Consider the following 25,725-nt stretch of genomic DNA (forward strand, 5'->3'; position numbering starts at 1 on the left):
ACATGCCAAAAGAAGCTGATCAGTTTCTGTGAAGCGACTTATTTACTTCACACAATCAAAACTAAGGATTATCAGAAAACAAAGAGAGGGAGATGGATACTCTCTGCACAGACATCAGTGGGATAAACACCAGTTTGAACCTGACAGACAACACTGGAACAAAAACACGTGGGGACAACTTAGACACAAGTAAGTTTAGGCTGGAAATTAGAAAACAGCTTTAAACACCAGAGCAGGGAGATTCTGGAAGAGCACCGTGATGGAAAAGTAGGGGTTAGAAAGAAAAGAACACACCCAACAAAAAGCCTTTACTTCTACCAACGAGCTCAACAGATTTGTGTAAGGGATGGTGTTGCAACTGCCGGACCAGCAGTGAAGAGGTCTTCTCCAGTCCTGCGCTCTCACGTAAAGCACGCCACCTTTCGTGCCCGAGATGAAGTGATGTGACTGCAGTGGTAACTATGCACAGAAAAGTCAGAGCAATGAAAGGCTTTTCTGCGGTAGTTACGATGGGTCATACTTACAGCAACAGAGGCCCACTGCCATGCAAAACAGTGACTGGTTGGCATCTGACCATGAGAGCGACAGCAGCCAATAAGAACAGAAAATAAGAAGCAGAAGACAAAGCACCACCAGTCAATGTCAGAGTTGCCATTACAACATCCCTGCTATTTTCTCTACAGATGAATATAGATATGTATATATAAACATATATATACACACACACATATAAAGCAAGTTAAACAAGTTGTAGCTTTCAACTAAAAGTATTTTGATCATTTGTTTTTGTATGAGAAGCCCAATAGGAATATTTTCATGCAACATTTTAGGCCTTCTTCCAAACCAGACATCCAACACCTTGGGACTACAAATGCACTTTGAAACAATTCAGAAAACCAATGAGCTAACTTGACGCATCCCAAGTCCTACATGGAAAGTTCAGAAGAAAGGCAACGCAGCTGCATGTGAACTTACTGAAAAAATCTGGATGAACTACAATTTGAATTTCCTTTTTTTTTTTTTTTTTTTCCCCCCCTCTCCTAAGGTGACCAGGAATACCGGCTTTATTTCATAATGTTTGAAAAGTCTGGATCACTTCGGTGCTGTCACCAAGACCAAACAGTCAACTTGCTCAAAGGAAATTAAGCAAGACAAATGAAGAAATATTCATGCCAATTATGGTAAAAGCATTGCAGTTTTCAGAAATTATGCTCACATACAGAACACTTTTGTTTCTCAGATTAAATAAAAATGGACATATTACCTAGTTAATTCACACAGCAAGTAAGCTTAAAAAGAACAGTTAGCCACGGGACAGTTACAGAAGAAATACTGCTATACTGCCAGTTTAAAAGCAGCATGAAAAAAACCTGAGAAACATACATCACTAACTGACTAGGAACAGTTAGTCAATGCACCAAAATCTCAAAGGTTTACACAACATGTATGGCTGGCTCTCTGTTGCTTTTTGGATTGCAATGTTCTTCCTCCCTCTAGTTTCCAGTCTAAAGTTAATGAATAAAAAAGCTGTAATGGAATGGAGACAAAGGAAAAACAAGAGGCTTGTGTTTTAACAACTTCTTTACAAGTCTTTACCGGAGTCATGCGAATTGCTGGATGTGCCCCGCAGCCCTGGATAGCTTTATGAAGAGTCTCACTGAACATGCTGCGAAGCTCCATGGAATGGCAGTACACGGCATCGATCTTGGGCCACCAGTCCAACGCAGACTAGAATGAAAACACAGAAATGCTCAAAAGGTAAACTGGCAACATGAGAGTTACATTATGATTTATCTTAGATACCAAAGTTATAAAGCTGTAATATAATGAAACTTTACATGAGTATTTTACACAGTATTACAAGTGTTATTTTTTCATTGTGTCAATAAAGCTGTCAATGTTTAAATGAAGTACAACAGAAGCAATGCTTCCAAGTCAGCTGCTTACTATATTTCTTCTCCTTCTGAATAAACACATACTCTGAAACCGCGGATACAGGAAACCACAGCAGGCTTCAGGATACAGACAGCTAGTAAAACTTTAAACACTTAATGTGCTCTCAAATTATTCTGATACACTAAACAAAATAGAAAACTAGTCTTTTGAGTGCGTGATAATATCTGAAAAATAGTATTATTCAACACATTAAACACGAGTAAAGCATAGTGCCTGTTTTGAAAGTGTACAAATACCAAAGCAATATAACTTTAAACAACTTCATTGTTTCTCTAGGTACACTACCACATCTACAGTAGCACGTTCTTCCCTATTTGTCAAAATGTCTGATTTTTTTTTAGTGTTCTCATTACCATGCTGGGATAAATGAAATAGAAAATATTATATAAATTAAGTAAGGCTAGTTGCTTAACACTGACTGATTCTATTTTCATCCTGATCAGGAAAAGCTCTCAAACTGGGAATCCAATTGGTGGATAGCGCCAACTAAGATTTGCATGGGCTTGTGTATTAACAAGCAACTCTGAGGCATAGATACAGGCAACAAGATTTGGTCTAGTATTTAGATTTTATTTAGTAAGCAGATGTGGATCCGAAGAGAAGCCACAAATAGATAGGCTAATTAAATACTTTCAGAACTTACATTTGTGATTATTCGGTGGAGTGAATTTACCAGTACATAATGAAATGTTGATGGGGAATTCTGTGCCAAGCAGATCTACAATAAAAATAATACATAAAAGCCACTTAGGGACATATTTTTCTCTGTCATCTTTCATATCACAATGAGCATCATACTGGAGCCTTTTTATTAAATTGACAAAACTGTCAAATCTAGACATGAGAATAAGAAATTCTAACCAGAGAAGAAAAAAAAAAATGAAAACGTGAAGGGAATCGTCAATAAGGGATACTTATACAATTGAAATTATTTACAAACTTCCAGCGTGCTTATCTTTGATAATTGACAGGTCATCGACAGTATGTTGATAACAACTTACCAGTAAGTTGTGTTCTCACCTTAAAGTGTTGGTTATTATGAGGGTTTATGCGGAAGCATGAGACTAAGCAGTCAATCATAAGGTCTATGTCTGCGTTCTGATTGCCTCTTGAAAAAGGTTTACTTGGATTAAACAGCAAATTCTAAATATATAAAAAAAAGAAACCGAGATTATTCCTGTCTACTTTCAATAAATCATACTGCGGGAAAAAAAGGCTGCTCTAAAAATTACACTTTTTCCAAATTGCATCTACCAATATCTACTACTTAAGCGTCAAATATTCAATAGCCATTCTTGTTAATACTAACTAAACAAACCAATCTCCACTTCTAAGCATTTTTTAATAAAACTTTTTATTTTAATGTTCAGCCTCTTGAACAAACTAAAGTTTTAGGAGGCCTAATGGAGACCGAAGAAAATCCACCAAAGAAATGGAAGACTATTCCTCCTTTGCCCTTCAACTCATTTCTTTATTTTATATAAGGAAAAAAAGGAAAACATTCATCTGAAAAATACTATGGTATTTGATTAAGAAGTTTGAAGCTAATTTCAGAATTTAAAAATTCAAATTTCTCCATTGCAATTAGGAAACATATTTTTACCTTAAGATCTACAACCATGGACTGCACTAATAGGAAAATGACAGAATTATCTTCCCAGTTGATGTAGGTAGATGCTTTGCAAAGTTTAACACAAGCAATAGCAGCACTTTCAGTCAGCTGTCTGCTCCCACTGTGGCCTGCAAGTGCTTTCCTGAGATTGTCCAGGAAGAGTTTCTGCAGAATTAAAATTGGGAATAGTTATAACCAGAGCTTTGGTAATGCATGGTCAGGGTTTTCAGAAACTTCAGTATTAAAACTAACATCACTGCATTTCCTGATCAGAAGTCATGGATACTGGGGTTGCAAGAAGTAACTTGATGGAGCATTTTGGAGAAACATGTTTAACAAAGACATTCATTTTGGATAATTCTAGGGCAACTGGAATACAACTTGCAATCAGTGTTTGCAGCCACATCAAATTCTCCATCTGCTACAGGTACTGCAATTACAGAACACAGTAAACACACTGCAGAAACCTGTAATGGTACAATACACGCACACCAGTTAGAAGTTAGGCTAAGCTTGCTACTGGTGGAAGCAAGGTAATCAACACTCGGATTCACATCTCCAGGGTGACGTCCAAGAGAAACAATATTGTTCGGGCCATACTATTTGTATGAATTATTGACAGTGGATCATATGCTAGGTGAGAACTTTAAAAGGGTGCAGAAATTTATGTATGGAATTCTAATATGCTTTAGGAATAAAAAACATAGTAAAATACACTTGAAATACCAAAAAAGCAAAGACAAGCACACTTTAGAAATCAGAACTAAGATATTTTTCTTCTCTTACCTTGTTCATTTTAGTTTCCTCTACCACATCCTTTGCTATATCTTGGATTATCTCTGGGCACAGGACCAGGAGTATGATTTGCAGTGGCCAAACTGCTGCTTTACGTTTTGTGCTTTCTGCAAAGCCATCCACTAAGTCAAACAACTTCTCTGCACAATCTGCATAAAAGGTAAACCCAAGTTCAACACCAATTATAATTATGAAAAGGCAGATAATAGGTATAAAAAAGCAGAGTGATAGCTCCACCTACACAGAAAAAAAATATCTATTTTGCATATTAGTAATATGCTACCTGAGATAAATGGGCTCAAACCATTTAAAGCCATGGTTTATCTGAAAATATAAATTTTCATCCCTTTTTGACTAGAGACAAATACAGCTACTGTTCTTTTATCAAGGTTTTCATGTTGTTGTTGTTTTTCCTGTACGTAGATGAAAAATATTTAAAGAGTTTGCAGCTTTGGGTTATATCTCCTTGTATTGTGAACCACAAAATGAACCCATTTAAAAGTTGCGTCAAGAGAGAAATCAGGCAGCCATACATCCCTGCCTGCCCTGAAAGTGTTGACAGGAATTTGTTTCTAACATGCAGGCTTCATAAGAAGCAAAGACGGGACAAAAACGAATGTGGGGATGTCTTAGGGGGAAAAAAACAAAACAAATAACAACAAAAGAACACCCCCCCCCCCAAAAAAAAAAAAAACACAAAACCTTAAGACTTAACAGGAAAAAGTAAAACCAACTTCCGAATACATCATTTTTTACGCCTTACCAGCCATATCTGTCTGTGGTGTTTGATACAGCTTTGTGAATTCATCAGGATAGTTTTCCACCCAGTTCCAAAATGCCTGCAGGTAACAAAAAACATCTTTACATTCCAGAGCTTAAAAATATTTTTATTTTTGAATTATGTATTTAAATGGAGAGATTTTACTCTTACTTCTAAGAACTCAACATTTCTTGCAGAACATATGCATTGAACTGATGCACAAATGCATATTTTACATAAATTTACGTAATTTACTGAATTGCAAATATTCGTAAACTAGAGAAAGTCTGCAAAGTAGCAATGAAACAAAATATTATAATACTTACCTTTTCAAGACTGTTGATAACAGCTAACTGTGCTACTTTCTTAAGGGCTTTAAACTTGAATACAGTCTCTGTAAAGGTAAAACATTCCACATTTAAAACAATGACTTCATGCTACGCCAATATTTTTTAACGTTTCAGTAAAAATATATATGAATATTTGGAGTAAAACACAGCAATAAAAAGATACGTGCATCAATACTGTTGTATCATCTCCAACTAGTCATATACAGATGTATTTCAAAAAAAAAAACAAACCAAACACAACACATTCACATCATACCTTGCAAAAGTCGTTTTAGTTTTGAACAATCCACACTGATGTACTGTAAAAGTTCAATATCATGAACATCAGCATTATCTTCTGAACAAACAGTCAGTTCCTGCAATCTAAAATATACAAAATAAATTAACTTCTCAACCAGATGATGTCAGGTAGGTAGAAACTCACACCTGTGATTTTATGTACTGTTGAACAGCAGAAGAATATTATATGATGATGCCCTCTTATAATTTTTTTCATGTTTAGAAACAAAAGACAAACTTTGCATGATTAAGAGCTAATATTAAAGTCTTGTTCTCAGCCATACTGAGAACAGATCTAGAAATACCAGTGATAAGTCTCACAAGACACCCATACCATCTGGTGATAGTCTGTTTATACCCAAGTTTTGTCTAAATCCTTCTGTTATCTCCCATATTTTAGCTATAATCTTGCCATTTTTTCATCTAAATATTACAATCACAGAGACATGACACCTTTATACTACCTCTCCTTAGCAGCAAGTCTTGTCCCAGCTAACTTCTCTAGAGCAAAGCAATGACTGATGGCAATTAATGGCACTGAAGTAAGTTACAACTATTTTTTAAGATGAAAAAAGTCCATGTTTTTTTGGCATAAGAAACAGGATGAAGTTTAATCATACCATTCTAAATCCAATGGCGCCATTTCATACTTTTGTATTCGACGATTTACTAAACTTCTCATCAGATACTAACCCACTAATAACTAAATCATATGTTCTCACAAAACTAAAGATTGCCGTGTCTTGTTCCAAAGCTACAGATGTGTTTTTGACATGGAATGCAATTTCTAGTACTACACACAAAAGCAGCTCTTCATTTCTTCAACGCCAGGGAAGTTTAACAGCCCACGCTGGGAATGGGAAGGTCCCCACTGCTGTGCTTTTCGTGCCAAAAATCCCCCAGCTGCTGTACAAGGCCTAGAAATATGCCTAAACAGGAAGCACGGGTCAAAAGATCAGCAATGCTAACTGTCGGCAAGCTGACCCCTGTGGAGATCAGCAACAATTGGTCAAGTATTTAACTATTTCTGTACAAGCCATCTTGAAGAGAAAAGCAGGTTGGGGAAAAGCACTACACTCCAGCTCAAACCCATGGTAAGAAGGGTGTTGGCGCTTGAGAATTAAACCATGCTAGGGACATGTGAATAAGTACAGATTCATGAACTAAATTCAGATTGTCAAAAAATCTCATCCGAAAAATACTTCCTATAAAAGGAGCAAAAGAAATCGTTTCCTTTTCTATAAGCAACAGAACATAATCAACCTATTGAGTAAAACCACATCCTCCATGCTAGCTGCCAAGTCTATGTTCTTGAAACAGTTACTGAAGTTATTAAGGGTTCTTTAAAAGTTTTTAAAATACTTAAAATTTCATATAATTTTAGTTTGATTTCTAAAATGCAAATATTTTTTTTAAATGGAATTCATTTTTGTTTACATTATAAGGAGCATATACTTTTTTTTTTCAATTCAATTGGCATATTCATTGCCATTCAACCATATAAGGGTGTGCAAAATCCCCTTCTAATACATCAAGGATGTTGGTAGCTGTAACAATGTGTGATAAGAGCTAAGCTGCTTCAAGCAACTTTCAAAAAACATCAAAGCAATTCAGTAATAAAACGCTCAATACACATCTTCAATGGACTGAAGTTCATGACAGATGTTCTAGACAGCAATATTTAGTAGGCATTCTAATACAGTGGCTAAGTCAAGCTACTGAAACACCTACCTGGTGGAAATGCGGCTGAACACAGCATTAAAGTTATTGCAGCTAAGAGAAAAAAGAACCCCCGAGGCAGAATTGCGCAGTTCGGCTGCATGCTGGTTGCCTTCACGGTAAGTGTGGATGAAGTGGCAGATTTCTGGCAGCAACTGTTTTACCAGCATAGTCTCGTCTAGTCGCATGGTATCCTTCGGTTGCTAAAAGAAAAATAAATAAATAAATAAATAAATTTGGTAGTTCATGGTATTCTATTTTCTAGGTTTGTACAATAAAAAAAAAAAAGGAGCATATGCCATTGGTGGGACAGGACCTGAATCTAAACTTCAAATTCTGCCTGCACACTACCACTGACCATAGCAGAGTACACAGAAACACAGTACACAAATCACCTAACCTTTTCAAATTAATCTCCAAAATACATAGGACACTCACTTGATCAATACTACTGAGCAATATAACAAACTAGGTTTCAAAGTGAAATATGTTTCCTTTTTGAGAAATGTACCATCAGCCTATGCAAAACATTAGCAGTAAAGCATTAACTATCTTGTCTTTGAATGGAAGCTCAAAGGGCAAAGATCCATCCTTACTCCTCTTTCTCTTTTCTTTTCTATTCTGCCCCCTATATTTTGACACCTAGTAATTTGTGTTTGTTTTTTTTTTTTAAAGGAACTGAAAAAGAAGTGCTCCTCCATTGCTCTTGTCTGGGATTGTTCTATACGAGTGAAAAATGTCTCTACTTTCCTGAAAAAAGAGAAATCCAATTTTTGCCAGTTTGTACAGTATGAGACATAAGGAAACTATTTAGAAAAGAATTTGAAGTGAAACTTTGCTCTACTAAGAACGAGATTTAACAGAAGGGTCAGCATTAAAGCTTTCTAAAATTCTACCAATGAATTTACCATAGGGAATTGGGAAGTTTCAGAGACTCCCACTTAGTTGACCTGAGTCCTGTTGCCATGAGAACTTGATGAAACATTGAGCAAGAACAGTGAGCAAGAAATACATCTGAAGATATCACAGAACACAACGCTCTTTGTATAGAACTTTGGCTCAGTCTTATTGAACATATACTGGCTCAACTTGCTCTCATTTGAATGGACAAACCAAGAAGCATTCAGCATAATTTTAGGCTGTTCAAATATCATCATGTATCAGGAAAAGCACGCTAACGTTTTAAGCAAAACATACGTAATAAATTTTTAAAGAAATTAATTTTGGAAGTGAAACAGTTTTTTTGGCGTGGGTTATCCGTTGTTTTTTTTTGATTCATTACATCAAAGACAGTAAATGCACCAAAAGAAAAGGTACTTACTTCAGCTTTTACAGCTGAACATTATTATGCAAAATGTATTTACATGGATCTTTTATGAATCCACAATTACTCAGGTTGTTTCAGTACTGTAATACAAGACATGCTACTTGACAAACCTAACCGTAACATAGTTGTTACCTTACAAGAAAAGAACCTGCAAAAACAGTTACAGGGAAACTGCAAAGAGCCTAGATGATTTCATGACATCCATCCAGGAATACAGCTTTAAAAAAAAAATCCTTCTTGTTAAAGGAATAAGCCACAGATTTGCAAATTCTGCTCACAGAGAAGTTTGGCTTTGCAATTACAGAGTTTAACACAGTGAGTTGTACAACCGTTTACATCCCAAAGGTAATAGCAAACTGCTTTTCAGCACAGCTCTGATTGGAAAGCTCAGGACTGGGCTCCCAATGGAAGCTTGGACAGAGTTAACTAATGTAAACTAGGAAACACCTGGAAAAGTAATTTTTTAGAGTAGCGATAGCAAAGTTTCTGCTGTATATACAATTACAAAAAAACTGAAATGAAATTATTTCACCAAACGAAAGTCACAAGAAATCTTCAGAAAAATCAACAAATTGTTACAAGAAAGTCACTTTTTGTAACTCCAGAAATTAGTTGAGTAGTGGGAAGGACAAAGTCAAAAAATTACTTGGATCTATATAGCTGAAAAAGTATTTCTAATCATTACTACTAAAGCTACTATTATTAATTTTAGGAAGTAAAAAACCATCCCAAAAATCCTTAATTTAGCAAATACGTAAATTACTTGCATTTATAGAAAGTTTTAATATTTTTAAAATAGTATTAATCCCACTTTGCTCTAAATCAGAAAAGTTTTAACTTTAGTACCAGTAATAATTGATACACAGACATTTGACTTACACCCTCTAACTCTTTTAATACCAAGTTAGCAATTGCTTATGCAAGCCTACTTACCCCTGCCAGACATTTTTCCAGTGTATCCAAGATAATCAGCTGAGATAGATATAAATTCTTTTCAGCAGTTTCTCCAAATATTCTCTGGAAGAAGAAAGGATAAGGATTCATCCGAGACGAACAAATTTGACTCGTAATGCATTAAAGTAATGTAGTAGAGTGGCATAGTAAGTTACGGCTCCTTTACCACTCTAGTGTTAAGTTCAGAAATAAAACCAGAAAATATAGATTGAAATAGGAATTAAAACCTGAAGAATTTACTAAAGAAATTACTGAAGAAATATCTTTGTTCAATCTGCAATGCCAAATCTAGTAAGGAACAAGCAGTTACTGCAAAATAAGACTGGAGGTGTGCTGCAGCCCCTTGCCTTCCTCAGACCATCATTTTCTTTATTCAGAAATGAAGGTTATACCTTTTCACAAACTACCATGGTATCAATTACTCTTATTTAATTTTGTATTTCATTGCCAACATTTTACTCAACAGAAATGACATTACAACAAATCTGCATCTACAATGTTACTCAAGTGCTGCACAATTTAGCAGAGACCACAGAAAGAAACACGAGACCCTCCAAAAAGATGCCACACTTCAGAAACAGGATGGAGGTAGAATTCCATCCAGCATTTAAGCTGTCGTCCAATTTTATGGCCAGCAACAATGACCAGTTCCAGCAATATGAAAACAGCACAATAAGGCAGAAAAGATTTAGCCCAACCTGGATCAGTACGACTGCCTGCACATGCAACACAACATGAAGTTGCCCAAAGAAGTCACATTTCAGACCACATGACAGGATAGTTCACCTCATTGCAACTTTGAGCAGAGTGCAAACCCTCAAGACTTCTTTCTAGCATTAAGACAGTCTCTTGGTCCATTTTGTTCACCCTACAGGAATCCTTTAAAAATACTGCTGACTCATACAGTAGCTCATTTGATCAAACACAGGAAACCTTAAGTCTTGCTCCTCTGCACAAAGCAAACGTTGATTTGTTTTTCGATTTTATTTATTTATTTATTTATTTTATTTATTTTTATTCTTTCAATTTATAATGCATAGATTTTGAGAGGAAACTTGTTTTAAATACATAGGTTTCTCACAATCTTAAATATCACATTCCTTCATACTTATGAAGTTTAAATAAAATGAATTCTCTCTTGAAAGGGATTATTGGTAGTTTTAAGCAACTTAAAATCACTAACAATAGGGCAACCTATTTTATGATTTTATCAGTCCTTCATAATGTTACAGCAGATGCAGGTCTCTATATAACTGACAACCAACTGGGCTCATTGCGAACTATGTTACCTAAACCATTAAAAAAAAAAAGAAGTATTGCTAGAGTTTGGCTGGTTCCATTACCTGTCTGCGGAGATGCCAAATGATCGATCACACATCAGATGGCTTCATGACTCAACGAACTAAGCTTTTCTCATCACAAATCCAAAACCAGATCTTCCTTGAAAAAAAATCAAACTGTATCTTTCTCCTCATAAAGGATTCCTAAACTTTCTATTTGTGCAACTTGATGGCAACAGTTATTTTTCTACAGTGGACACTATGGATATGCACCAAGTTTTTTCCTTTTGGGTTTCTCTTCTTTTTGGTTCACTGAGGTCTATTTTAAATGATAGTTTTAGCGTTGCTGTTAATTCAAGTATTTTGTTGTATTTCAGGAATCGTTTCATGGTTACCTCGGAGGCAGAAGGCAAAGCTAGTACACAGAAGGAAAACATCTACCTAAGACATTTGGCTCTAGAGATTTCGCTTTGGAACGCATAGAAAAATCATCTTGTACCTTATCCCTTCACATCAATGCCCTCAAGTACCAATATTAAGTGGTTCAATGAGGCTGAAATCCACATCAAATAATAATGGGAGCAATGTGTATCGCTTCTACACAGTTTTCATTCCTTTTTCCTACTGACTAGTAAAGCATCCCTATCCATGTTTCTGATAGAAATTCAGCTGGTAGTTTGTTAAATTGTTATTTTTTTTTCTACACATGGACACAAATGCTAAAGCATCCAAACAGCCAGGAAAATTCAAATAACCTAAGTTTTAAATCTTTTTCCCTTCTTCTTCCAGCAGAGTCACTCACTGGCAGGACAGCTGAGAAAAAAACCTCAATGCGGCTGCTCAGTAGCTACCTTAACCTGCTGCATTCCTCTAAAAGCTTTGCTCGCCTGCTCCCCTAGTTACCTGAAGCACCTCTCCATGTGATGGAACACGTCCTCCCCCATCTCCCACCAAGCAGTGCATTCTACTGGTTGGCACAGCTGGTATCCAACCACTGCTTAGAGACCCAAAGTAGTGTTAGGTACCCTTAGGCACCCGCTCCTTAGCGAGCCACATACCTTCCCAGCTACAGACCCTTCCCATGACTGACTCAAGAGTCCCCTTCATCACCTGCCTTTAGGTTGCTCTGCCACAACCATATTTACTAACGAAAATACGTAATACGTAACACAGCTCAGTGCTGTTGGTGATGGCATATGCAAATGAAAAGAAAATACTTAAGTGTAAAAGGCGATCATCACTTTGACTAAATTTCAGTTATTCTCTGCAGAGATTGTATAATATGAATACATAAAAATCATTATGAAAATCACCCAATGATCCAAAATTAGAGAACTTACCATGTTATTAACATTTTTTAAGATATTAGTGAGACCACTGATGACTAGGGAGAACTTGTACTTGGAAATGTTTATGAGACACTCCTTGTTGTGCTCCGTGCTGACTTTGGTGTGGGTATTCTGCTGACCAGCTTTTATTGGAAGCTACAAAAAGAGAGAAGTAGTATAAGCTTTTTACATTGAGATTTACATCTTTAGAGATAGATTAAGAATTTTTAAGACACCAGGAACAACCTTGAAATACATTCTACAAGAGACAAACAAGTTGATTATTTCATCTGCACTTCGCTTTCTACTAAAGATATCTATAATTCCAACGCTCACCTACTTCTTTTTCTGAATTGAAACCAAACCTCTATTCTGTGACAGTTTTTCCACAAATCAAACGTCGAAAGGAACAGAAAAATGTAAGACAGAATTCTGAGAAGACAAAACTTTATTTGAAGAATAGGCTAGTTAGTTAAATACCAGAAGACTTCCTAAGGGTAACACCTGCAAGCTAGAACCCACGTCCTGAGAGCTGAGTGGAGGTAAAACTGAGCTGCTGACACCGGAGCCGAGCTATTCAGCGGTTCCATGGCCATCCTCTGCCCCCCAGGACAGAGCCACAGGGCCCCTTCCGCCCCAGGCCGCAGCTTGCTGGGAGCCCCAGCAAATGCCCCGTGGCTGGCCTCCCGACAGAGCCCCCCGCGCACTCCAAGAGCCAACCTCGACTCATGAGCCCCACCTCAGCCACCTCTCCTCACCAGCCAGCACCAAAGGCAACGTTCCAAAGCTGCAATGCAGCTTTTCCAGAAAAGACAAGATTCAGTGACTGAAGAGAACCGCGACGTCGATCCTACGGAGTGACCACCAGACACTGTTTCATACTGCACACAAATTCTGCGAGGGTCCCAAACTAGCCACTGCCCACACACAGTCACTTCCCTCCCATGTTATTCACTGGACTCAATCAGTTCCAAACTATCACACGAACATGTGGAAAGCAATACTTTGTAAAAATTCATTTTACTGAAGATCTATATTTTCATAAAAGAACAAGAACCAAAAATGGGAACAAAAAAGGTATGAGTATTCTTGTTCCTTTTCATAAATCACAGGAACCATTTACACTGCAAAGCATGAACCAAGAATTCCCCACCTAATCAAGTGCAACTACGAGTCCTAAATTCAACTAGAATTCTCAATAAGCGTGTATTCCGAAAAACACCAATAGCTCAGTATGAATGCCACAGTGCAGTATTTTCACACTGGAAAGGGTATCTTGCCAAAAAAAAAAAAGACATTAAAAAACAAACAAACAAACAAGGAATTAACAACAGCTCTACAGCTGCAGCACACTTAAAGACTTCTGTCAGTATTTTGGCCAGTTGGAGCACTTTACCAGTTACATTACGAAGTACGTAAATATAATATTCAAGACACTAAGTTTTGTTTGGCTTCTTCAACGAAGAAACAAGGCCAACCATCAAAACTGATTTTCAATGAAGAGAAAACGTACAGAGAAGACATGGCTTTCTTATCTCTGAAAGTTGTAATGCAGACTTTGAAGGATTGAGAGGGCAAAATGGGAGAACAGGAGAAATGGAATGACCTAGACCAGTAAACCCCTCTTTCTGCACGAACCTAGGCTTCTTCCTGTCTTAGACCTTTCAGAAGGCGCTGAGCACCTTTCCAGAGGAGTTAACAGAACTTTCTGCACAAGCAAGAATTCTGCACTGGGGAAAACAGAGAGGGAGAATCGGAGCAGTCTGTGTTGGAAGAGACCTGGCGATGGCAGTGTGCAGGCTGCTGCTGAAGGCATGGCCGTTACCCAGGGCCTTGTAAAGCCAAGTCTCCTCTCCAGCAGAGCTACGTCCCAGTCAGTCATTCCCAGCCCTCACAGCTGCCCGGTTCTGCTTCACCCCAGATGCAGGATTTCACGTTTACCCATGCTGGCCTCGCACGCAGCCTGCTCAGGTCTCTCTGAGGCGGCTCTGCCTGACAGGGCCCCGCTCCCGCCCTGCTCCTGGCACGGGCTCATTCCTCACGGTCACCCGCCCAGGAACGTCTCTGCCAGCCCTCCAACATCACTACCTTTGCTGTTGACTTTGAAGGTCCCTATTTAACATGCTTGATGAACTGTACTAAAGAACCCAAAACTCAACATGTTTTTTTCAACAATACTTTTGATCGCATCGTTCCTTGCAATCTACTTTACATCAACGTCTCCAGTCTGTAGGGAAACGGACCTCTAACACGCTGCCTCGCTTTTATGCCTGACTGCAATTTCCTCTGCACAGAAATTGTGGCTTGGTTTCAGTATTGGTTCTTTTGGGTACCAGAGACTAAGACCATGATGGAAATGCTGCTCTCCCTGAGGCCAGGGCAGCCTCCTAAGTCAAAATGAGCGAAGGGGATCGCACCAGACACCTGCCTCGCACAGCACCTCGCCTCCAGGAGCAGGTACAGCAGCTACTTGTGGAGGACAACAAGCACTAGGAAGGTCTACGAGGGACGCTTCCTTTCAGTTCAGTGGCTTTGGGATCTTTTGCACCCAGTGCTGCATGCAGAGCACCACAGGCAGAGACAGCCTCCGATCCACCCCTTCCAAGCAGCTCTGCCAGGTTTTTGGCTGCACAGCGCCGGTGGCAGCAAGCTCCGTAGGGCAGGCAGCGCGATTTCCACCTCATTCTGTAATTCGCTCGCAAGTTGTCAGATTGTAATGCTTTAAAGCAGCGTGATGTATTTCACTGTGCTAATTTCAAAACCGGGAAAAGCACATCAAAGCATTTATGACTCAGGCTTTGTTTTCATTGAAAGATGTTATTTTTACAATATATTTTCGGAAGTCATTAGTGGAAAATAGATACATTTAATTAAAAATTTCAGCATTACTAGTACTTTTTATTTGGATTTTCAAGTCGCTGTGCTGACAACGGCAGAAAAGCTCAATACCACTGAGTGATAAAACACTTCAGAACTGCCTCTCAAAGGCTTGTGTCAGAGATCTTCTTCTGTGTGCTTCCATGCTACAGAATCATCGTATTACACACTTCTGGAGCTTCCTGCCACAACAGCCACTGCAGCAAGGTCACCTAGAAGTAAAATTGCTTTTTATACTACCATTTAAAATAGGAAGCAATATAAAAAGGAAATATTAGCACTGACTTTTTTTTTAGATTTCTCAGCTATTTCCGCTGGGCTCTCTGACACGCTGGAACACTTTCTGCACCCTGACTGCAGGCAGCGCCAGTGCTGAGCGACCAGAAAGAACCTGGTCAGCTTCTACACAAACATCCACCAAACTAAAACTTAAAAGAAAAAAAAAAAAAAAAAGAGTTCAATAGCTTCATTTTTATTGTCTTTGTTTTAGAAAAGAAGGAGACTGATGCAAGTGGTTTCCTCTATGGCTTTTATTTGAATTAGGAAAAAAAAAATAGAGCACAAAGCTTAAATATAGATGGAGCTTCCAACCACGAGCATAGGCATCGTTTTGACCTCATCCCAGTTTAGCAAAGGGACAGCCACTGCTCCAATCCAACTGTTTTCACCACTGAAATAGGAAGCAGCAGTCAACAACTTTATGAACTATGCTGGTGCATGGACAACCCGCATAGAGACATGCTGTGATACAGCCTCTCTCTCTTACCCATATTATCTGAGTCAGGTTAAAGTGTCAAATAAGCTAAAGAGGACAGGAAGCAATGGCATTTTGGTCCTTGAGTTGCTTTATTTTATGCAGCAGGCAAAGGAAAAATGTGTAGACAGAATCTGGTATTTTTCCAACTATTTTATATCTTTACAGATGAATTGAAACAGAACCTTGCTGCAAGAGACAAGGAAAAGCCATTATGTAGCTGAGCCTGACAGTTGCCATAACAGAGTAGAAGACCCTGCATATCCTGAATTCAGGACAGAAATCATGCTTTCAGGTACTGCTGAAGCAACTAGAAAAGCAAAACTGTATACCAGCACACATCAGCCATGCAAGCACCCTGTTAAACTGTTAAAGCACAACATTTGACCACACAGACAGTCAAACTTTGTCTCTAGAAATGCATTTCTAACTTCACTTTAAGACAGCCTCCTGATCTATGCATAATTTCTCCCAAATCTGTTACTGATACTTGTCCTGAAACTCAACAATTCCCATAAAGCTTATTAAATGCAAAGAGGTAACGAATTACTACTACTAGGAGAAAAGGCAAAAGATACATTCTACTAGATTATTTGTGTTGTTTTCAAAAGACATAAAATAACAGGTAAACTTTGGAAATATTAGAGATCTGAATGACATACCCTCATTAGGATTGTTAGAACCAATCCAGTTGAATTAGTGGCAATTACAAGACGTATTTTTTAAAAAATCAGTATTTGTTATCTACATGCAGATGCAGAACCCTCTCTCAACTTGCCGAAGTAAAATGATTTTTTTCTATCATCATGCAAAAATTTTCATGAATTAAGTGATTTATAAATAACATTATTTAAGAAAAAAAGTATGATTAGGCCAACTCACAGATAAACACAGCCACAGTATCTTAGAAAACAAGGAAAGCTTCAAATGGCTTTCCAACAGACACCACATTTGGCATCTGTTAAGTTACTGCCTCTATGCGTTAACATGGCATAAATTATTAAGTATTCTACAATGGTGCCTGAGGGCCTTGAGTCACCTGGTCAACTTTCTGTCTGGAGTGATATCCGCAAGGTCCGTGACACTGGCTGGAGAGGGAAAACTCAAAGGCTAGTCACTCCTAAAACCCATGTCTAGTCACTCCTACCTATCTGGTTCTGGAGCGAAATGTTGCAGTCTTTTCAGACCTGTGAGATAACTTTGCCAATTCAGAATTGGGGAAAAAAAAAAAAAAGTGGCTACTCCAGAAGGAAAAAAGAAAAAAGATTTAATATGCGTGCTTAAGAAGACCTTTATGGTCAGATAAAAACTCATTTTGAAACTTTGAAATGCAGAATTGCAAAGCTGTTTAAAAAGTGGAAAGCACTGAGGTATCTGATGGTACACAATACCATAGCACCTTTGGAAGCAGCCTTCTTTAGAGACTGATGTGCTTGTATCCAAGAATGTTCAGTTAAGGAATCCCTTCGTTGATCATAGATGTCAATTATTAACAAAATGGATCTGTTTTCCATATGTGTAGAAGAGATGCCAGCAGCTGTTCAGGTATCCTCTAACCTGATACAAAAGGTACAGTTTTTTGATGAAAGTATACGGATATTGATTTGCAATTAATAACACCAATAGCCTTGAATATATCTGTACCATATTCCACTCAGTTGAGAAAAACTAACATTAAGCCATGGACTTTGCTTTATCACCTGTAATTAATAAACAAAAAGTTAAATCATCTTTCTTTATCTAAAGACAGTTTTTAATGTCCTTATTTTCAGAGGTTACAGAACAAGCTTATGAACTTTATCATGGGTTGAAAAGAGCTTTACCAGTAGCTGAAAATCACCACTTCAACTTTCTTGTGCAAGATACAACTTTGCAGAACTTCAAGACCCCAGAATCGGGCCGATGAACCGTCTGCTACAGGCCCACGACGACAGCGGCTGACTCGCTATCGGGTCGACCCCAACACAGGCAGCGGCCCCCACCCAGGCGCAGGCAGGGCCACTGCAATTCAACTTTCAATATTTCCCTTCCAAGCGGTGCCAAAGTCTGCAGAGCCCCTCGCTGCCCCCACCATGCCCACTGCTGGAAAAGCAGCAAGGTTTAAATCTCCTTGGCGAGGGGAAAATGGGAGCCCATTCCAGGCAATTCACCTCGGGGAAGGAAATTCCCAGCTTGTCTGTAAGGGGCCCGTCATCTTCAGCAAGTAGCTGGAGACGTCTGAACACACCGAGGCTTGTTCCTTTGATTCAGGTTCAAAAGTAACAAACATAACATCCAGAAAAAAAAATCTCTAGTGCTGTCCTTACAGCACAGAAACGTACCTAGCTTTTTCCTCTCAAATAATTTATTGGAACTTCTCCAGTAGGCTGTAAAGCACAGACATACAGGAGAGACAGAAAATACACACAGCACCATTATTTCCTCAGCATTACCTGTTACAGATCTCTTTAGAAATCAACGTGCACCTCCTCCCGCAACTAAAAACATGCACTGCATCACCTTCTAAAAAGCATTCGTTTGGTAGAAGAGCCTCATAACTAAGTCTTCTGAAGAACAGGGAACACTGAAAATACTTTACAGATGTTGCCCTAAAAAAATAACATTTTCAAAAGGTTAGCTAAAAGTTGGTATTTGGGGAAAAAGAAAAAAAGTCTATTTACCTACACCACAAAGTGCTGCATTAAATAGGGAAGAATCATCAAAGCACCCTGGCGCTGTTCAGCAGCTCACTAAGAGACTGGGGTAACATCTGCTGCACATGGACCACTCCTGTACCTATTCTTCAGGGCACCATCTGCATGCACCCTAGCAGCTCTTTTGCAGTACATTACATACATTGGTTTAGAAAAGTAAAATCAGGGCTGCTTCAGGTTTACGCCAGAGAAGGATGAAGTAGCGCCCTTTGTGCCTAAGGGCAGGGTCACAGTCCCACTGGGCTCCCAGGTCCTGCAGAAATCTTTCAGCCAGAGCAGTTGCAGAAAAAAAGCTCCATCCTCTGCGTAGAGCAGCCCTGCCTTACAGCAGATACCATTTTGCTTGAGGAGCACAGCCATTCAGAACTCACATGAAATACTTTGAAATACGTACTTATTACTGCTAGGGGTTTCTTAACAAGCCAGGATGAAAAACAGCAATGAAAGACACAAAGCCAGTGCTTGCAGCCAGTGCTTTTCCAGGTTTCTGACTCCGTATAGATTTCAAATGCCACAGAGAGAAGCAACAGGAGGAGGGAATATTTGCTTTAACTTAATGCCTTTTAATGAAAGGAAGAATGGACCATTCCTAGTGGCGCTCAGTTTTTACAAAAGCTTTCGTAACTGAAAGCAATCATATTCCTCAAACTACAAATGGGGAGCCTAAACCATAAGCCACATAATAAAGGGCTTCTTTCATTTAAGTATATCATAATCGCTTAAGTCACCACAAGTTTATACAGGATTAATACCTTTTATTCTATCTGATAGCCTTTAACACACCCTAGATTTAAATGGTTTAGGCAGTAAGGCTTCTCTGACTAAGTTTAGAAGAACCATTTCACTACCGCATCAGCCTTCCCATGACTTCAGCTGCAACACATTAAAAAATACTATAAAAATACAGTACATAAAACTGTAAGTGAACATTTCCATGGGAAAAAAGAGACCATTTTATTTTACAAAGACCTGATTATGTCTGAAATCACAGAGAATTTTACTAAAACATAGCCTAGCCTCTTTGTGCTACTGAAGCCTAATTCCATCCAGATCACTGAAAGTTTTGAGACGTACAGCAATAACCAGCACTACAAATGAAATCACTCCACGGATTTTGAACGTGCGACATCAGAAACGTGATCTAGTCTCCCATGAACCGTCAATAGCTTCTTTCTGCACCAGCTGAAACCTTCAAGCAGTCTTCAAGGATAGCTCAAAGAAGAGTGCACTGCAGCAGTCGAAGTCTGAGAAGTGAGCGCAGCTGGGCAGAACTGGCACTATATTTGAAAAAATGTATTCAGTGAGCCACTCACTGGTTAATTCATAAAACTATGCTTGCCATTCAATTTAGGCCCACAGAATCATACACACAAAAGCAGATTTTGGTTAAAGCAGCGTTTATAACAATAAACAAGAGTAGACAAGAACAGACTGGTTTGCACTGATTTTTGTTGTTTTCAGTACAGATTAGCATTCTCTCAGTTTGTTGTTCATCTGTCTTAAAATGAATTCAAGCACTTAGCAAATGAATGAAAAGCCTGTCTACATCAATAAATTTTGGTGAAAGATGGTTGCATTTTCTTCCTTTTAGAAGAAGGAATAAACCTTGAAAAGCTGTATGTTCTCTCCCCCGCAGAAAACAAACCAAAACAATTCCCAGCCCAAAGCAAACACGAGTTCCCCTGCCTTACTCAGACACGCCGGTGATATAACACGTAGTGGCAGTCCGGCTCCCTCAGTGCTGAACCAAAAGGTCCTGCGTTCAGAAGGACAGACCCAGCATGCAAACGCTCAAAACAACATCACCACTAAAATGGCACGCACTACACTCAGTATATTTTTTATGAAATACAAGCTTGATTTTCAAATGAGCAATCCAAAATACAGCAAAAGCCGGTAACTTCATAGCCACAGGACTACCCGAAGAGGACACAGAAGTGAGGAGTTCCAAGAAGCACAGAAGCATCACCAGTGATTCAGAACACTGTTAGTAGTAGTGAGGGCGTCACAGTAACCTGGCAATTGAGTATTCCGCTAAGAACAGAGTCACTTTTCCACCATGAAGATCAGTCAGGCTAGGCCAGGTGGAGGAAACAATGTATTAAAAGAAAACAAACAAAATTGAGAACCCCAAGCTGAAATTAATCAATGAGAGGGAAGACTTCTCACAAAGAAGTAGACACTAGTATCTCATCTTCGCCTCACTGTTTCACTCACTAGTTGATACAATGCAAAAAAAAACTTGCACTGGTTAAAGAGAACCATTCACTAAAGGATCAAAATATTGTAAAAACACCTATTTGCGAGCACGCTGTGACTGCAGCAGTCAATGCTGCACGCTGGGTGTGCTTTCCTGCAACTCCAACGTTCTGGCACCTTGAAAATCAGGACAGCCTCTTCCTGCCAGAAGAGGATCCCTCCCGGGTACCTGTCTGTGCTTCCTCTGAAACGCACAGAGAAATACTTCTGTTTAAAAAGCTTAAGTTCTTAACTCCTACCAGATGTTGGCAAGCCCAGTTCCACAATATACATAACAGAGCAAACGACAAACCCTAGGGCCTTTTAACACCAGTACACAAAGAAACATTTTCTTGCATTACTGGGAGCATAATCAGTACCATGCCTTTTATGCTTATGGAAAAAATGATCTATGACTCAAGATAAGGTGGTGGGGGGGATAAGTTAGCTATGCAAATATCATGCCTAAAATGTATTGGAAAAATCTGCATCACTTTAATGTCAAAAGACAAAGTTTTATGTTTCCATGTTTTAAATAAGCCTCATTCATAGGAGTTTGCAAATAAACATAAAAAGGAGCAGCCTATTTTTATTCCACTAGGCTGCAATCTTGCTGCAGGCTGTCAAAAGCCAAGCATCACTACGAGGGACACGTGAATAAGGCAGGCGAACGAAACCCAGTCTACAGGACCAGCTTCGTGCCTTCGACAGGAGCTGGGCTGGGCCCTTGGAGGCACAAAGGAGGTACTCACAGAACAGCAAGGTGAGGCACGACAGAAAATGACCACTCTGCCTAAACCGACCTCCCGCTTATGTGCCAGGAAAGCATCTTGGGGGAAAAATGCAGAGGGTAAGCACTGAGCTGAGCCTCGCTGAGCGAGCTGTGCCGCCTAACCCCAGCGAGCAGTTCCTTCAGGTGGGTCAGAGAAGCACCAAGTCCAAGGCCAACGTGCTGCTTCTCCTTCTATCCAGAAAGCCTTTCTCCCCGCACTGACTGTACAGAGAGCATTCAGTACGTGTCACTGCACAGCACGGCCCGGGACACCTCCAGCCCGGCACTGACACTGCCGGCTGCGGGCTCGGAGGCAGAGCTGCCTGCGCGGCCGCACGTAGTCCTGGCGCTGCCCTGGGGGCTTTAATTCCCTCCTGCTGAACGAGAAGAAGTTAAACCCAAGCGGCGACACCCGCCAGGCCCCTCCGCAAGCGCCCAGCGCCTTCCCGGGGGACCTGAGGGGGGGGGAGCCGCAGCCGCTTGAGCCCCAGCCCCCGGGCCCCGCGCCCCCCGGGCGGTGCCGGCAGCGGGGCGGCCCCGCGGGCCCCACCCAGCGCCGCACAAAGGGCGCCCCGAGCCCCGCGCCCCGCTCCCCGAGCCCGCCCCGCTCCGGCCGGGCCCCGCCAGCGCTGAGGAGCGGCGGAGGTGGAGGTGGAGGTTGGGGGGGGGGGGGGGTGTGTGGAGGAGCCCCCGGCAGGGCCCGGCCGCGGGGGGCAGGCGGGAGGCGGCCGCCCCCGGTGCAGCGCCCGCCGCCCCCGCTACCTGCTCGTCGAAGCGGTTCACCACGGCCTGCACCCACTCCACCGGCTTGTGCGCCGCCATGGCCCCCCCCGCCCGGCCGGCCAGGCAGGGGGCGGATCCCCGCGGGGGGCGGCGGCGGCGGCGGCGGCGCGGGGCGAGGGGCGAGGGGCGAGGGCGGCGGCTGCGGATCCCTGGCGCGCTGCTCCGGGGGCCCCTCGGCTGCCCGCGGCCCTCAGCGCCCGGGGCCCGCCATGACACCACGCCGGAAGCGGGAGCCCGGCCGCCCCCGCCCGCCCGCCGAGCAGCAGCGCCGCGGCCGCCGCGCCAGGGGGAGCGCCGAGACGCGGGCGGCGGCGGGCGGCGCCTGCGCGGCCCCCGGGCGAGCACCGCGCATGCGCCCGGCCGCGGCTCCGCGCCTGCGCCGCGCAGGGAGAGGGGCCGCGGAGGCTGAGGGGCGGCTCCGGGCCCCGCCGCGGTGCCCCCCGGGCTCCTCAGGGCGCCCGAGGGGAGCGGCGGGAGGCCCCGCGGGTGCCCGGAGCACCGGAACGCGCCGCGCTGTGTGCTCAGAGCGGCCGGCGGCTGAGGGGGGTTGCGCTGAGGGCGGGGGGGGCCCTGCCCGCGGCCCCTCAGGCACAAAGGGCGAGGCCGGCAGCGCGGCCCCGCTGGCTGGGGAATGGCGAGGCCGTTCAGTAACAGCTCGCTGCGTGCTTCTGGTACACCCCAGGGCTCCGCCGCCCGCAGCAGGGGCCTTTAAAGCTCGCTACGGCCCCGAGCCAACCGCGCGTGACTCAGGAGAGGAGGGAACGCGGGGCGCAGGACGAGCACAGCCGCTTCCAGCGTCCTTCTCGGGAGCGCGGAGCTGTTTTCCTTCTGGGCAGGCAGGAGCACCGAGCAGCGCCCTGCCGTGCTGCAGCCGCGTTACGTGCGTGGTGATAGAAATAAATGGGCAAGAGGAGGTAGGACTTCCTGAACGAGGGGTTTAAAATTGACACATGCGAAGCGAAGATCTGAAGAATGAATGGGCTTTCTTCTTCTGGTCTTGCTTCAGGTCCAGATCTGCTCAGACTGTGCCCAGATGATTAATTTTCTTTGTCTGAAGCATCACGAATGCAGCGTTTACACTGATTGATTGCCACAAAGCACTTTTAAGCTGTTTCAGACACAAAAAGAGCCTGTCCAGTTTGTCCTGCTGTAATCTGCAAATCTGTAATTCCCACAGGAGGGAGGGCAGGCCCCTTCTCTTCCAAGACAGAATCATTCTGATGAAGTGCGCCATTTTTTATTTTTACTTCCAAAGTTTATACGTGGGGTTTGGTACTGCCAAATCCTTCCTGCGGGATGTAATCAGGCCATTACGCTACAGTGTGCTTAATATGTTCTGACATGACATAAAAATACAGCCATATGTCATGTATGTTGAGAGTGTACTATACGATAAACTCATCTCAGTTTTTGTTTAATCCCATTTCTTCAGTCAAATTTGAAACATCTGCTAAACAGATATTTCAATCATCAACTTGAATTAGTAAATTAAAAAGTTATCAATCATCTTACTACAGAGTAAAATAAAAACTGAAAATAAATCCAGCTGCTGAAACAAGGACACGTCTCATTTTCCATTTGCCCAAATGTGGAAGAAAGTCTCAAAACGCTATTTCAAAACCAATAATGCAAGCAGCATAAAATTAGGTGTTTGGTTTGTACAGAGACTTCTTAGACATTCCTGAGTCAGTATCTGTGATCTAAATAACCTAAGCAGTAGCATCAGGAAAAACATTTTAGCGTGTAATCAAGATGCAATTGAGCCTAAATACAGCACTGTGGAAAAACATGGAATTAGAGGAATCACCCAATACTATCTTTTTCCAACCTTGTCTAGCTACTGTTTAAACCAGGAGGGATACTGCTTTTACTGTGCTCACTAGGGGCCTTGCTTTGTCTTGGATAGTGTTGCTGTTATCAAAACGCATATTAATTGTCAGCAAAAGCACATGAAATATATTCTGAGGTAACTTTCCCTGTAAATAATGAACAGTGGAATTCCTCTAATTCAGAATTACAATGTGAACAATTCCATTGCATTCTAGCAACAACCTCATAGCAAGAATTTGAAGAAGCAAATGTTTTATAACAAAGATGAAAACCAATCACAAATATTTTACTGAGGAAAAAAAATGCTTGAAGAATAAATAGTAGTTTTCTGTCTGTAGAACTTGTGGTACTACCTTTCAGGAAATGCAAAAAGCATTCTGATTTATACAAATTGTGAAGTCCAATATTGGGCTGTTAAGTGCACTGAATTTTGCATTATTCATTTGCCATCTACAGTAAACTAGTTGTGGTGTAAAGGCTATTGATTCCTTTGCATTAGAGTGCATTATAATGGTCAGCATCGATATATTTCAAAAATCTTTTTAAAACTAAATGTTGAATTATGTTCTAGAAAAGACTGCTAATGTACTGGTTATATATAGCTTTACATCCAAAGCAAACCTACGTGATTTGGATACGTATTTGCTTAATTATCAAAATCTTAACTGAGTTGGACGGAGAATGAAGCTGGTCACTGGAACCTTTTCTAATCATACTTTCTATGTCTGCGCTCAAAGCAAATCTCTGCTGACAACCACATCAGCAAAAGAGCAGTTTGTATCACTGTGTCATTTCATAAGCACTTTGTATTCTCCCCAGCATTCCTCCTGGAGAGGTGAATGGTTACCTCCAACCTGGGAAGACAGGGTAAGGTTGGGGTTCCGCTGTCCTGCTGCGACGTCCACGTGCAGCTGTGCAGGGTGTCTGAGACCAGGCCAGCACTGAGTTTTCTGAGATCCATGAGTCCGGTTCACGATGGTGTACACACAGAAGCTGCTGGGACTGGCAGAAGTGGATTTGTCCTGAGGAGTATAAAAGAAGTAATGAACAAAAAACACCCATAGGCTTCAGTGGAGCAAAGAACTTACCTAAAGCTGTTTATCAGAAGGGTTCGAGAGAATGTTTGTCCATATGGTGACAGCTGCTTTATCTGCAGAAATACAGAGAGATACTTACTCCGTCGTAAAAAAGGCCCTGAGGGCTGGTCTCATCTCTTCTCATAACAACAGGCCCTTCTGCTGGCGCAGGAGCATTTGGTGGGGGGCAGTGACAAACTACTGGAAATTATAACACCTGCAGCCTGCTCAGCTCTGCCTGGAAGGGGACTCCCTTACAGTGTGAAATGGCACCCTTAAAACCAGCCTGAAATTTCCTGGAGCGAGCCTCACTCCAGGCGCAGCAGTGTCCCTGGAGATGGG

General features: G+C 41.3%; 1 protein-coding gene across 4 annotated transcripts in view; it reads right to left on the reverse strand.

The window, feature by feature from the left end:
* NF1 (neurofibromin 1) overlaps positions 1-22,775 on the reverse strand; it is a 93,700-nt gene extending 70,925 nt beyond the window's left edge. For 3 of the 4 annotated variants that reach the window (XM_082776228.1, XM_082776226.1, XM_082776225.1), the window contains exons 1-12: positions 22,457-22,775; positions 12,373-12,516; positions 9,732-9,815; positions 7,484-7,674; positions 5,730-5,836; positions 5,450-5,517; positions 5,127-5,202; positions 4,355-4,512; positions 3,560-3,733; positions 2,977-3,099; positions 2,600-2,674; positions 1,597-1,728 (exon numbers count right to left, since the gene is read on the reverse strand). In XM_082776228.1, the coding sequence (XP_082632354.1) occupies positions 1,597-1,728; positions 2,600-2,674; positions 2,977-3,099; positions 3,560-3,733; positions 4,355-4,512; positions 5,127-5,202; positions 5,450-5,517; positions 5,730-5,836; positions 7,484-7,674; positions 9,732-9,815; positions 12,373-12,516; positions 22,457-22,516 (1,392 nt within the window). In that variant the 5' untranslated portion in view covers positions 22,517-22,775. Of the gene's footprint in view, positions 1-524; positions 570-1,596; positions 1,729-2,599; positions 2,675-2,976; positions 3,100-3,559; positions 3,734-4,354; positions 4,513-5,126; positions 5,203-5,449; positions 5,518-5,729; positions 5,837-7,483; positions 7,675-9,731; positions 9,816-12,372; positions 12,517-22,456 lie in introns of all 4 variants that reach the window. The other variant, XM_082776227.1, reaches the window with a different exon arrangement.
* Positions 22,776-25,725: the final 2,950 nt, after the last annotated feature.

The sequence above is a fragment of the Aythya marila genome (assembly GCF_965140915.1).
Source record: "Aythya marila genome assembly, chromosome: 20".
NCBI lineage: Eukaryota > Metazoa > Chordata > Aves > Anseriformes > Anatidae > Aythya > Aythya marila.